Here is a 14,939-nt window from a genome sequence, read left to right as displayed (position 1 = left end):
GATTGGGTCACAGAAAATAAAGCAAACAATTTTTTTCTAACTCTCAAAAAGTCTAAAGTCATTTTACTGATGTAAAAAGAATGAACATATCGGACTATTCTGGTTATGAGCTCTAAGACTGACAGCTGGTTTATATTTGGAGGCCAACTTACAATCAGTGAGTGTGGCACTTCACACATTTTGTAATTGTCAGCAAAGGTTGACAACAACTTAGAGGAAATTATATTTTAAGAATTACACTTTAGCTGAAAGCAAAGCAACCTCAAATCCAATGCAAATATAATCTTATTTTAAGGGAAAAAACTCAATGGGCGGAGGCAAGCCCACTCTCCTGCTTTGTACAAAAAGGAGAAGTGGAGAGCCAGAGGTCCTCCTCAGGAATTCTCATACATCTCTGTACATAACGCAGAGATGGCAGGTGCACATGGTTTAATCTCTTGATTTTTTTCTAGATCCTCTATAAAATCAGACAATTTGGATCATTCCCTTATGAACTGACACAGTTTGGGAACAACATGGACTTTTGTCCTTTGACTACCCAACAGTGGAATTCCCCTTCCTATTTGGGGTAAATGTCATGATATTAAAGATTGTATTCAAATTAGACTCTTCCTGTAGTATGACCTAGGATGTTTTCTCTTCTCTGGCCTCTCTTTGTTCCTGTCCATTTTCCAAGCCTGGGGTTTCTACTTTAGAGCAGGTTCTACCCAACATTCACCCAGTAAATTCTCATTCTGCTTGAGTGAACCAGAATGAGTTTCTGCCATTTGCAACCAAGAATCCTGACTGCTATATAGCCCAACCTGTAAATGGAGCAGAAATTCCATATACGTTGCCCTTGATGGATGGTCAGATTACCTATGAATGTTTCCAGCCACAGACAGCACCCTACACCCCAAGGCCAGCTGTTAGGTCTGCCAGATAATTGCAGCTATTGCAAAGTGGTTTTCTTCATTGAGGTGAAGTGTGCCTCCTTTCAACTTCTATCTACTGCTCCACTGGTCTATGGAATAACCCACACCAAGTCAGACTCTTCTTTGATACTGTAACTATAAGTATGTATAGTTATATTGGTCCTCTTATATTATTGGTCCTCTTGTATTTCCAGGGAGAACCTACATCATCCTGGTTGCCACCTTTCTCAGGATGCACCTCCTGACCATCAATATTTTTGACTGAATTCAAAACAAAACACAAAAATAGCAAGTGTTCCCAAAGTATATGACTGCGGTGAAAGCATTATGTTCTCCTTCATTCTTAGTTCCTATGTCTCTATCACACATTGTTTCTTTCTTAGTCTCCTAAATTTTATCAGACCTATTTCTTGACCCCACTGGTTGGTTGGTTCGGAATCCCAAATGAAGAACATATTCAATATCCTTAAGCCCTTAGCCCAAGACCCCAGTGAGTAGGAGATCTGGGAATGTTGACTTACCTGTGGCATGTTCCCGTAGACCCACATCAAAGGCAAGTTTATCTGTCTGGGATCTTGATGTGGTCAAACATGTTAGATACTGTGAAACAAGAGCAGATGCTAATGAAGTCACACTCCTTTATCGGGTCTTGGCATCTCACCACTAGTTGGCTTCCAGTCATCAATTTCAACACTGAGCTATTGTAGAAAGGGCTTATCATATTCAATACTTTTATAGTATATTTAAAATCTCAAAGATGTTCTTATCTGATGACCCAGTGATTTAACTTCTAGAACCATACGCTACAGAAATAAGTTTGAAATTAGTATTTCAAACATATTTAATCATATGCTTTAGTTCAAAGGTACTGAAGAACTTTTACATTGGAGACAATATAAATGGAACATATACAACCAACAATAATGGAAAGGCTGATAAACTTTGGTACTTCATTTTGTGAAATATTACCACTAAGAGTATTTATCCCAAGTGTGTAATAGCATGGAACATATACAACATAGCACATTTGCACAGTTAACAGGTAAGCAAAATTTAAATGCCCGGCAACTAGGCTAAAAGGAATTATACAAACTGATAACTGAAGTTCTTTTTGGACAGGGGGAGGGACCATGATGATTCCCCCCACTTCTATCGATTTTGTTTTTCAAACTTTCTATGAGCTATGAAACTTCTCTGTGTCTATGCTTTTTTTTTTCCCAATCATAAAAATACATGTGCATGTAGAACTTAACAATGATATTTAAAATAACTTAATAATGGGGGAAAAAACCCATGGCCCATTCCTCGCCTCCTTTACTGACAGGCACAGTGGCTGATCTTGGAATTAGACTGGCAGGCAGATATGCACTTGGAATGTATTTTCTGAGTTCTACTTTTTTTTTTTACTTCTCTGCAACAGGAAAGTGGAGAGTCATTTCATTGTCCAAAGTCATATGTCACCGGCTTCATTCTCAGAGCTGCTCCTAAAAAGAACTAACTAGTTTAACTCTAAAACTAGAGTTTCTGTTAACTGTGAGTCGGATTTTTTGGGGGGTGGGGACAGCAAATATAATAATAAATAACATAATCCTTCAGATTGCTACCATGCTGTTAGCCTGAGTTTTCAAAGCCATGAGAAGTGTGCTGTTGGAGGGCTGGGTCTATTTAGGTAGGAAAAGAGAAGTATGAAGGTTTGATTCACCCTATGGATAAACACCAGGTTCTGAAAGATACACGCTCACTTCTCAATTCTAGACATCATCAGGATACAGAGTTCCCCACTCTCTCAATGTCCCCATCTCCCGCTCCAATAACCTTCCATTTGGTCACTTTTGTTCTCCGTCCTTTGCCACGAAAGACTACAACAGATGAATGTTCAGGCTGAAAAGGTCAACTTCTTACCAGTGCTCAGGAAAAAAAATGCTGCAATAAATAAATAATTTACGAGGCAGCTGATGCTCCCACCGCCGGCGTGACAGTTCAAGCTTCGAGATGAACTTTGCCGCATACTGCAGGTGTAAACGTGTGAAAATGACGTCTTGAATTAATGCAACATTTTCCACTAGGGCCAGACAAAGAGGACAAGCCTTCCTCACACTGAGAGCAAGTGACGATGACAGAGGCAGGGACAGGAGCAAACATGATGAGAGCTGGCACGTACTACACTTGATTGGGATCGCGATATTCTCCTTAAGGTGCCCTGCCAAAGATCTGCAATATCTCTATTTTACAAATTGCATTGACTTCAAATTTGAACAATTTTTCTCCTCTTCCATTGAGTTATCCCCATTTTGGTTGATTCTGGTTCTAGAGCCCTAACTAGTTACAGCCCGATGAGCTTTCTGTGACTGCTCCGTATCTTCCTATTGCCTCTGGATTCACATAATACCTTCAAATGATTCCAGGACTGAAGGCAATGGATATCATCCCATTTCCTGTAGCTAGTCAAAGAGTTGAAAGTTCACGAAAATCTCATCTGATTGATTTTTCTTCTATGCTGGCTATCCTTATATGCTCAAGAAGTCCATTATTTCATGGTTTATTTCTTCATCAAGTCAACAAATATTTATTGAGCATCTAGTATGTCAAGGCACTGTCTTTAGTAGGGTTAGGTTTAGTGAAATTAAAAAAAAAGACATGGTCCTCTGCCTCATGGAGTGGGGGGGTGGTGGTGGTCAAACATTAAGCAAATACATAATTGCAAAATGAGATAAACTATATGAAGGAATTGCAAAAACAGTGTGTTCTAATTATTTACATTGCAAATTATTTCCACTCTTAATGTAATCTACAAGCTTGTTGGTTTCCTATACTTTCTCCCCTCTTTTTCCCTCCTCTTTGAATGGTGAAAGCAGACACCCGGATGTGCTTACCATTCCGCTGAAGGAGTGCCGCAGGAGAATCGCGTGGCCATATAGCAGGGTCCTGTGGCCACCCCCTTGTGCTGCCTGTGGGGAAGGACAAGGAAAAATGTCAGCACAGGGCTTTTGTGGTCCCTCTGAGAGCAAAGCATGACAAGAATTCTGGAAGACAGACTACAGAGAAAAGACCCATGGCAAAGCTCCCAAAGAATTCATTCTAGAAGTGAGTGGCTAGCCTACGGGCGAGGGGGAGACGGTGACCACAGCCATGCAACATCCTTGGGAGAGGGTGTGTGAGGCCAAACCTCCTCTTGGAAATGTCCCCTGCCCAGGATCAGCAGCAACCCCGAGCTGTTCCACCAGAGAAGCATATAAATGAGATAGGTACTGCTTACCTTCCTTTGAAACTTCTCAGAAGCGTTCAGAGTGAGAGAGAGAAACAAATGTGATGTAACTCTAGCCTAGCGACAGAAAGGCAGCTTGGGGGACAGGCATATGGTCACATTCTGTACCCTGCGGTCTTTTCCCTTCAAGGCACTTGGCCTTCTGCCCAATCACTTAAATGGGTCCTATTTACCCAGATCTCACCATTCCAGATGGCTCTGAAATCCGGGACTTTCAAAGGGCAACCAGTAATGCAGAAATAGACCCATCGGTTGAGGGGCCTTCTTGGTACCTTCTCTGCCTCCCCGGACAGCCCCACCTTGGTTGTTCACTCAGTGGCAGCCAACCAGCAGGAAAGGCACAAGAGGAGAGACAGCCTAACATAAAGCCACTGTGTCTGCTGCTTTTTCCCAGAGTCTGAGCCACACGTCACTATCTGAACTGAATAGCACACGATCAGAGACAAAACTATTATTTATCATGGAAAAAACTGAAATCTACAAGAAATCCTACAATTTTTTGGCATCAACTTTTTCAACCTTTTACCTAAATCTCTTCCTATCCTGTTGCCCTCCCCTCAGAGACAGTCAAATAGTTTTGATCACACACCCCTTTTAGGAAAAAATATTTGACCATAGGACCCCATCCCTAATGTACAAAAATATTTGAGCAGAGGACCCCATCCCTAACGCACAAAAAAAGTATCCAAAGCCTGAGATGGAAATGAATCATAGAGAGATTCTAACATTTGCCTTCTATATGCCAAGGGCACCTCTTACACACCTTATTTTATTTAGACCCGCATACCAGCAGCCCTAGAGGCTGGTTTGAGGCTCTGCTCCACTCCTCTCCTGCGCCTACCCTCCCTCAGAGCAATGAGCAATGAAGGGGAAAGCCAGGGGTACGGAGAGCAGCCTCAGGTCTGAATAATAAGTCTAGAGTCATTTTATTTCAACTCTATTTGGATTAAAAGAATCACTCTGTCAAAGAGATAATCTTTTCATGTCATACCAGGAACCTAAAGAAAAGAAAAATGATAGATGTGGTATCATGTTTTTTAAAAAGCTGATAACCGTATATAAATGGGGCTGTACTTTTTCCTCACAGCTTGGAGAGATTTAAGGGCTCCCAGGCTTCAATACGATGGAGGAATTAAATGTTCTTTGTGCTGTTTCCAAATTTCTTGAAATCATTCGAACTAACTTCAGTTGCTGTATTTACAAATGTGTCAACAGCTATGTTAAAATTAGTCATACCAAGTAATTTTTACATCCTGTCAGTCTGATATTTTCCCTGCACACCTGCAATATTAGAAGCTAATTGATAGCGCATGATGACTTACGTGTGGGTGTGTGCTCCCAAACTGGTCCCGTGTCTCCAACTGAACTACCGACTACATTATATGTCCTGGTGTTAACCGTGGGTCACACCCTCGTCTTTGTTCCCATCAACTCAGCGAGCAAACTTAAAAAGAGTCCAGCGTCGCTGACCACAAAAAGTGGCACGGAAGAGCTCCGTGCTCCTCCTCTTCTCTGGCACTGCTGGAAACGTCTCCTGGCCCTCGTGTTCTTTATTATGGTGCCAACAGAAAAGCAGAGAGACTAAGTCCAGGCGCCCCACTGGGACTGAATGGGACGGCACTGTGCAGCACCTGGGAGCCTTCCCAGCCCGACTCCTCCCTCTGCTAGGGCAGTGGTTCTCTCTCTGTCTGCTGGTTAAAACTTAAGCCACTGGACCCTGCTCCGCAGCACTTGCTTCACTAGGGCCAGGGGTGGAGCCTGGGAACTGGCATTTCTAACAAGTTCCAGGGGACAGGACACTGAGGTTGTTGGTCCAGTGATGACATTCTGAGAACCACTGCTTAAGGAAGGATCAAGCTTCAGTGCTTGGAAGAGGAGAGGAGCTTTTTCTGAGAAGCTTTGATAATCATCATCCCGGGAGAGCTACTCTGGGCACACACTATACGTAGGCGCTTTACATAACATCGTAGCTCATCCTCCTGACTTTCCTAAGTAGGAATAATTTCCCCCATTTATCATGTGAGGAATCTGAAGTTCAAAGAGGGTAAGTATCTTGCCGTCTATCACAGGGCTGGATGTGGTGGTGGGGGGAAGTGAACTCCTAGTTCACTCCAGAACTTGAGCTCATTTCGCTCTAGTTTCTATAACGTCTTCATTTGCCTACTGTGTACAAAACCCGTGTACGAAGCAACCAGGGAAGCAGGACAGGGAGATACTTCCTCAGCTCCTGGAGGAAGGTGAATTGATACAGCTGGGGTTTAGTGAGCACTAAGCGTACAGCGGCCACAGAACTATGCCAAGTGTGACACATGAACGACCTCACTTTCTATTTCCCATTAATGCTGTGACATAACTAGAGTAATTATCTCCATTTTAGAGCAATGCAAACCGAGGCTTCAAGAGGTTAAGTAACTTGCTCAAAGTCATACAGGTTCCAAGGGCAGAGTTGGGATTTAACCATATGCTCTATGTTGTCTCCCTCTTGGTAGCCTGGTCTAGAAAGTCTAGAAAGACTTATGAATTAAAAAACCCATGTTACAAATAGGAAACAATCTGCCTATTAAAACAGATGAAGACAAGGAGCATTGGAATAGACCAGGAAGGTAAAAAGGTGTTGAGGAATAACTTTATTGATAAGGTAGATCCTGACAGGTCTGAGTGTTGACCATCAATGAGAGTAGGAAAGAGGAACCCACATGAGCAAAGGCCTGGACGTGGAGAGTATGAAGTGCATGTGGGGACCAGCTGATGATTCGCTGACTAGCACTGGGGTCGGCTGAAATGAGAGGGAACATCTGGAAAAAAGTTAGGGCACAGGCGCGGGGCAGTCGGATTATGAAGGACTATGACTGCCAGTTCCACAGCTACCGGGACACTGGCGTAGGGGTTTTGTTTGTTTGTTCTGTTTTTCTTACTGGTATAGGTTTTTAAAAGGAGAGTGTCACAATCAAAAATGTACCTTCAGAAGGTAACCCTGACCACACAATGGTGGAAGAATTGGAGGCATCAAACCCTAGGGACAGAAAAGATCACTCTTTCATTCCATTTCCATGACAACAGGAGAATGTGGACCAAAAATCTTGTTGTCAACCTTTACTCCTTCCCCCCTCTCAGGCTCCCCAATCAAGCCAAAGCACCTCTGGGTGCCATCTTTGAAATCTATTCTATACCCAAGTATTCAGCTTGCTGCTGCCAGGCTGGTTCAACCTACTGCCTGTTTCACCTGGACAATAATAGCCTCCTAACTCTGCTGCATCCATACTCCCACCCCCTCTTATAGTCTGAACCAACATGGCAGCCAGAGCCATCTTTTTACAGCTGTCCTTCTTGTTCAGCTCCCCCCACCCCACAACACACCACCCACCGTGGCTCCTTTTCACACTCAGAAGTGCAACGTCCTCACCATGGCCTCCAAGACCAGGCATCAGGATTTGGCAAATTTTCTCTGTTAAAGACCAGATAGTAAAGATTTTAGGCTTTACAGGGCACACGTGGTCTCTGTCACATAGTCTTTTTTACTTCAACCGACTTTTTCAAAACTTAAAAACCATTCTTACCTAAAGGGCTATCCACAAACAAGCCGCAGCCTGCGTATGGCTGCGGGCCTTGGTTGCTGATCCCTGCTGTCCTTGATCTGGTTCCCTTCCAACTCTCTGACGTCAGCACCTACCATGAGCACGCTCCCCATCACCACCTCTGCTCCAGCCACTTGGAACGCCCTCTGTTGTTCAGACTAGGATGCTCCCTCCTATAACAGGGCCTTGGCACACATGTTCCCCTCCACCTGGAATGTTCTTCCTCCAATACCCTCATGGCTTATGCCCAGTCTTCATTCAGTTCTGTGCTTACATATCTCATTAGAGAAGCCTTCTCTGATCACCCCTTCTGAAAGAAAAATCACCCTTACTCTATCTTAATTTGCTGATGTATTATTTCTTGAGACATTTATTATTAGCTGATATGAATTCCTGTTATCTCTGATATGTATCTCTCCTCTGCCGCTCCCAAGCATATGAAAGCTCCGTGCATCTGTTGTGTCCTCTGTCACGTCAACATCACTTTTATCAGTGCCTGGCAATGAGGAGGCACTCATATTCATATTTCCTGAATGAATAAATAATAATTACACAAAGTGGTCTTTTTGTCTCCCTTTTACAGATGGGAAAAGAGAAACTTTCCTATATTCGGCTTGTAGGCAGCGAGCGTGGATTTGAACCTGGGTCGAACTACATTTTCTACTAACTCTTTCCACAGTTTGACTCTAATTCTGAAATAACATTCCAGGAAAGATGTGATATGCTCCACAGAAGACTGCATGGGCCTGTTCACAGGGGCTCCAGACCTCAAGACTTCGAGGCTTCACTGGGATGGCAGTCCTGTCCCTCCACAAGTGACCTCCACTGTCACCACTGATGGGAGGAGATTACTTGGTACCACCTCATAGGACGGGGGTGGGGCAGGACAAAGCTGGTAAAAGCACCCTGATGCCAGGTCCAGAGGAAACATGTTCCACTAGATCATTAATTCAATCATCTTGCCTGTAATTTTAAAATTAATTCCATCCTTGACATTTCTTTTGGTGGTTACCAGAAGATGGTGCCTCCCAGTAAGATAAACCTGATGTGGCAACAAACAAAGGGTCACAGTGCTTCTCTCCAGCCATACATATTTCAAGACTGTTAGGCCTCTAAGCTACCTTCTTTTATAATCTGGAACCCCAATTCCTCTTTGTGGGTCCCAGGCTCTGGGAAGGCTCCCTGGTGAATGTAATATACCTCATGAAAGGCTTTAGAGGCCACCTTCCTGGGAGAACGTGGAGGGCATGAAAGCATTTGTTGGATGCGGCCGTACATGCTTTCATTTTCCCTTCTGCACCTCTGTTCTACTCTTTTAGGCTATCAAAGAAAAAAAGAAGCCTTTCTAGAAGGTCACAGAGCACTATTTCCTGAACGTGCTAGAGGCCCTTTACATTGCTCAGGAGGGCTGCATTTCCTCTAATACAAGTGACAACTAATAACGATGCCAGATAAGTAAAAACCAAAAAAACAAAACACCCCAGTAACACCTAACAGTACAAAGGCAGGTAACTATTTTCAGTTAGAAAAAGGAGTCAAAGATCCTATTCACGACTGATAAAAAATATTCAATTTTTAGGAATGTACTTAGATGAGTTAAACCTTCAGAATGAAACCACAAACCTTTATTCTATAAAATATAATTTGATTTGTGAAATGGAAAGGTGTACTTTGTTACAGAATAAGAATACCAATATTTGTAAATGCTTGTTCTTCCAAATTTAACTTACAGATTTAAGGCAGTTTTAATGAAAATTCCAATAGAGTATTTTGCAATTCAACAAACTTGCTATAAAATTCACCTGGCAATATGAATATTAAGAAATTTTTATCCTAAAAGGGAACTAAGTTTTAGTAAATGTTATGAAGTAAAATTAATTAGTTCATTCTGGTACTGGTTCAAAAAGAAGAATGTAGCACAATATAGGCAATCCATAAACAATTATCAAGTATAGCCTGTGATAAAGCAGATTTTTAGTACATTGGCGGGGGTGGGGGGAGGCATGATTATTAAGCAAATGTCTCTGCAATAGGTGGAGAGCAAATAAAAAAGCATTCGGGAAGAGCCACAGGAAATATAAAAGATTCTGGATGGATAACAGAATTAAATATTTCATTTTAAAATTAAATTCTAGAACAACTAGCATGTAATAGAATGGTCCACATTCCTTTACAGACCTAATATTTATCCATGCTTTGAAACAGATGCACTCCAAGCAAACAAAAAACAGATAAGATTGTACCAAGATCACTGAACTTCAGAGCACTGGAAACATTTAATAAATTACAGAATACTTTGTATCACTATGACAAATGGGTTAACACCTTGTTGAGATGTAAGAAACAAACTAAGCCTCAAGTAAAGAAACAGGCAAAGGATATGAATAAAAGATTCCTATCAGGAATAAAATTAAAACAGATGGAAGGGATTTTTTATCTCTTCTAGTAATGAAAGGAATGACAACGAAAGCAATTTTTATACATCATTTTACATCAACTAAATTTGCAAAAAAAATGGGAAAAACACAATGCTGTCAGTGCTGTAATTTAGCTGAAGTGAACTCCCACAAGGTGACACTGAGCGCAACACTTGTGTGTGGCAATGTGGTAATATAAGAGCCATAAAGAGGTCCGTAACCTTTGCTGTAGTAATTTCACTTCCGGGAGTAATTCAAGAAATGCAAAAAAGTATGCACACTGTTGTAATAAGAGCATTATAATGGAGGCAAATGAAACACCTGAAAGGAGCCTAAATGTCCAAAAGAAAAATGTTGCCTAGTAAATCATGGGCTTCTTCAGGATGCTCTATCCCGTAGCCATTAAAGAAGTCAATTACAGAGGCTACCAGAAACACAGAGAAATGTGTTGTGACATGTCACTGTGAAAAGGCAGAATGCAAAATGCCTTCAACTGTTAATGCATATGCAAGAATGATAAAGAAACCTATAAAAATACAATAGCCAATTGGCTGGTTGCAGAACCAATGGAGACTTTTCCAAATTTTTAACACTACTATCATGTCATTTCAATAAAAAAACGCATGCGTGTTGGGGGCAACAACTGTTGGCGTGTGTTTAAAGAAGTGGAGTGCTCTAAAAGTGTTTTGTCTATTTGTTAAAACTGCATTTGCTCAAGGATGTCATTAGCTTGCCAGAATCCTCAGTGAATGGCTTTCCCTGCCTGAAGGGCTGATGGCAAGGCATAGCAGTATGCCTTCTTTTCGGCATTGATCCAGAGTCTAGCTCTTTTCTGGTGTTAAGTGGAAACTCCACAGAGGCAGTCTTTATCCAAGACCCCTCTGACCCCCTCCTTAGTTCTCTCAGGCCCACCTCCAGACTCTAGAGGAAAAAATCTCTTGCCACAGAAACTCACTCCTGCTGGAATCCCAAACACACGGGTTCCTCTGACTGTCCTTTGAGGACCTTTCACATTGGATCCCATCTTTGTTCCTGGAGACTTGGTTTCTCCACTATTCCATGCTTCCAAGGCTGCCTCCCCCAGCTGCTGGACTCCAGGTCCACCTCCTCCTATTGCTACAGGCTAGCCCATTACCCCCCTCTGGTCAAACTCCCAAGTCCCCACTTTTCTAAGAGGGGTGGGCAGATGGGATGGGACAACACTTCCCCAGCTCAAAGGGCAACAAAGGAACTGATGGGGCATTTTCCAAACAGGTCTTGGATTATACACTTCCGGTAGCAGGGACAATTTTTCTTCTTTAATGATAATTAAGTAGTCCATTGAAATTTAGAAAGGGTGGGATGGGAGGGCACATGCATGATTAGTTTGACTTGTGCTCTGAAGTCAGAGTCAGGGAAGAGGACAACAGATAAGCACATTCTAGTTATCCGAATTCCCTTACTATGTGTGACATCCCAGAGAGCCCAGTGCAGGCCACTAAACACTTTTCTTGACCACCTTTTCTGGATCAGATACTCTACTCGAGATTTGTCAAATCCAGCTTTTCCTGGGCTCTGCCTCTTGGGATATAAAAACACTACAGAAGCACAAGGGACCATTCTTCTAATTCGACACCTTGATTTTCTATTTGTAACGGGATGGTTAATACGGATCTAAAACTCTTAGAGGAGCCTGAACCAGTGTCTACAGAAAGCCACACCTTCAGGACAGAATCTCCTGACTCTAAGAAATCCTTCAAGTGAGTTTGGGGGGCAACTCAACGAGGACAGTGCAGGCCTTTAAGCTAAATGTACTTGCAAGGAGGCCATTTCCTTTGCATCATTGACGGGACTCTTGGGATATCGCTAAAAATGGAAATAATGAAATAGAATTTTAATGAAGTTTAGAAAAGAGAAGGAAGGTGTGCCATCTGACAGCCCCACTTCCCCAAATTCAGTGATCATGGTGGTCTCCCCAGTTGCCTTTCCAAAACCACAGGCTCACATGGCAGAGGCTGTGAGGCACAATAGGACCCCCGAGAGAAAAGGCTGACTCGGGTTGGCTGAAGGCCTGTGGCAGCCACTGCTCCTTCTGCTACGCGCTCTTGCAGCAAGGTATGCAGGGGGGTGGGACTCCAGGGTGCCCCACCTCCTACACCCTCAGTGCTTCCCCCTCCCATCACCTCCTATCACAGGACTGAAGAATGGAATGCTCCAAAAGCTATGCCTAAAAACAGGCTATTCTCCATTCTTTCATTTTTTAAGTAGGGAGGACACAAAACCAACAATCCATCCCCAACCACCTATGACCAATGCCGAATTTACCATTCCCACAGCTTATAATTCATTCAATTCAGCCAACCCACCCTCTTGGAAGCACCTAGAATTATTTTTCCTGGGTGAGAAGACTCTGGCAATCTCATTTTTGTTCAGCTCATAACTTTCCCAGTCACATGGAAGTATTTCAGGACAAAAGGATGAAAGGCCACAGCCTGATTTGAGAAACTAAGTTCTGGGTCATGAGCATCATCTACAGCAAGAGGCTACACAGCAGGGAGGTATTCTGTTCCAGGAAAAAGCCCCTCCTACACCAATCTGGCCCAAATCTTATACAGATTTTAGTAAGTAAAATCTGAGAGATAGCTCAGATGAGCTGGGGACTGAAGAGAAGCTTTGGCGGTGACCCGGAATTCATTTTTTCCTGTGAGCACTTAAATCCATGAGAAAGAAGAGTCCTTGCACGGTGCAGACTTAAACCCTGAATGCACAGCTGAAGACAACCGAGGAATCTCCTTTCAAGTCTCTAAAAATAAGTTTTTGATCCATGAGAATCTATGTAGACAGGTGCAACCATTTCCCCTCCCCCCTCTCCCAATCCATGGAGTTTGGGGGACAAATCAAATTACTTTGTGAGGTTCCTAGTAGGGCCAGGATTTCACAAACACGTATTCTTTTCTTTTCTTTTTTTTTTTTTAAGATTTTATTTATTTATTTGAGATAGAGCACAGAGGGAAAAGGAGAGAGAGAGGGAGAAGCCGACTCCCTGCTGAGCAGAGAGCCGGATGCGGGGCTGACTGAGCCACACAGGCGCCCCTCACAAACACTGATTCTGAAACAGGAAGATAAGCCTTCTCCATGGTGGGGAAAGAGCTGGCTGTTGGGATGCCTCTAAATTCAGCACAGGGTCATTCTAGAAACATCTGTGCTTTCCTTTGAACATATATGTCCCAGGGAAACCAGACAGCCAGAATGGCAGCTCTAACACATATTTCTTTTTATGGTATCTTTTAAGAGAACAAACTGACAGGAGATATTTGTCAGGGTAGTAATGACATTTAGATTGATGGCAAGTGTACTTTAGAAAGAGGTGAAGCAATAATTTTTTTTCTCTGAATTAATGTTCCCCCCTTTGTCCCACAGCTGACTAACAGACTTCTAAGAACCTGACATTGCCCACTTCATTCTTTACATAAAAGCAGCCCAGCAGCTGGATTTGTTTTCCAGTCACTGCTCTGGTTTTGATTCAAACCACACATACTCATCATTCATCAGGCCTCTGATGAAACGGTGGACCAGTGGCCACATAGGGTCAAGACTAAGCACTCTGCCCAATCATGGCCTTTCATCCAAGCTAACATATACTGAATATTTTCTACAATGAGTTTAACATCTGAAAAGTCAGATAACCTTGATGTGAAAAAAATCAAACACTGTCTCTAATCTACTATTTCTCTAGGAAAAAAAAATCTTTGTTCATTCTATGGATAATAAAATAAGAGTAAGTTTTTATCATAAAACTGCCATTTAATCCTACTGTGTGCAAACACTTTTACCCATGTGGTCTATGAGGCAGAAAATGAAATCAATTCTCTTTAGATTTTTTGATCCTCTTTCCTTTCTCCTGCACTCCTTAACTTATTTTTTTTTTCCCTCTCTCCCGGATGTTCTTTCATTCCTCATACCAGTCCCAGTTATGATTTTGCTGGACAGAGATCAATTCATCCTATTCTCTCTACATCCATACAATAAGCCCAGGGCCATATATTATCTGAGAAACAAACACAGAGCCTGATCTTTTCTTGAAGTATACGAAGTGGCCTTGGGTGGAGAAGCTGATTCCTAAGAGTTCTGTGTACGTATGGGCCTGTGTAAGGATAGGAATATAGGTGCCCCTAATACTTTCTATCTGTTCTGCTCTGAGAACAAGAGCACAATTCTTCTGAACATCTCATGGACTGATTCTAGACAAGTAATCTTCAATCCCGGCTATCTATCAGAATCACTGGTAGAGCATTAAAAATGAAAACAAAGCAAGCAAAACAAATCCCCTCTAGCACAAAATGCTGGGCCATTCCCTAAGATTCTCATTTGTAGGTCTGTGATGGGGCCTGGGCTCTCAGTTGGTTCTGATGTACTGCCAGTCTCGAGAATCACCCCTCGGGAACTCCTCAGCCACACTGGAGACCTCATCCAAGTAATCTGCATGATATTTACAGTCAGCAAGTACTTCTCTGTTCTCAGAACTGTCCTTCTGGACCAGTGATTGATTGTCCTTTTAGCGTTTCTCTAGAACCCCACTGAAGCAAAAATGAATATGTTGCTTCCCCTTGTCCTTGACAGCTTTAGTCAAACTAAAAATGGACTTTCTCTGCTCCTCTGTCTCCGAGCTCTGCTGGCATCTTTGTGACAGATGGAAAGACAAAAATCCCTACCTTCACATATGTGTGGTGAGTCCCACCATGACCACCCCCAGGCCCCCCTCTTCACCATGTCGAAGGGCAGCTAGACT

General features: G+C 42.6%; 1 protein-coding gene across 1 annotated transcript in view; it reads right to left on the bottom strand.

Moving 5' to 3' along the window:
- The window catches only part of RYR3 (ryanodine receptor 3), a 503,714-nt gene that overhangs the window by 280,147 nt on the left and 208,628 nt on the right, over window positions 1-14,939 (bottom strand). The window contains 2 exon segments of the mRNA XM_078053421.1: window positions 1,436-1,514; window positions 3,788-3,862. Of these exon segments, the coding sequence (XP_077909547.1) occupies window positions 1,436-1,514; window positions 3,788-3,862 (154 nt within the window).

The sequence above is a fragment of the Halichoerus grypus genome, chromosome 8, assembly GCF_964656455.1.
Source record: "Halichoerus grypus chromosome 8, mHalGry1.hap1.1, whole genome shotgun sequence".
NCBI classification, from domain to species: Eukaryota; Metazoa; Chordata; class Mammalia; order Carnivora; family Phocidae; genus Halichoerus; species Halichoerus grypus.
Note: the sequence above shows the minus strand (reverse complement) of the source record. Positions and strands in the feature narration are given on the sequence as shown.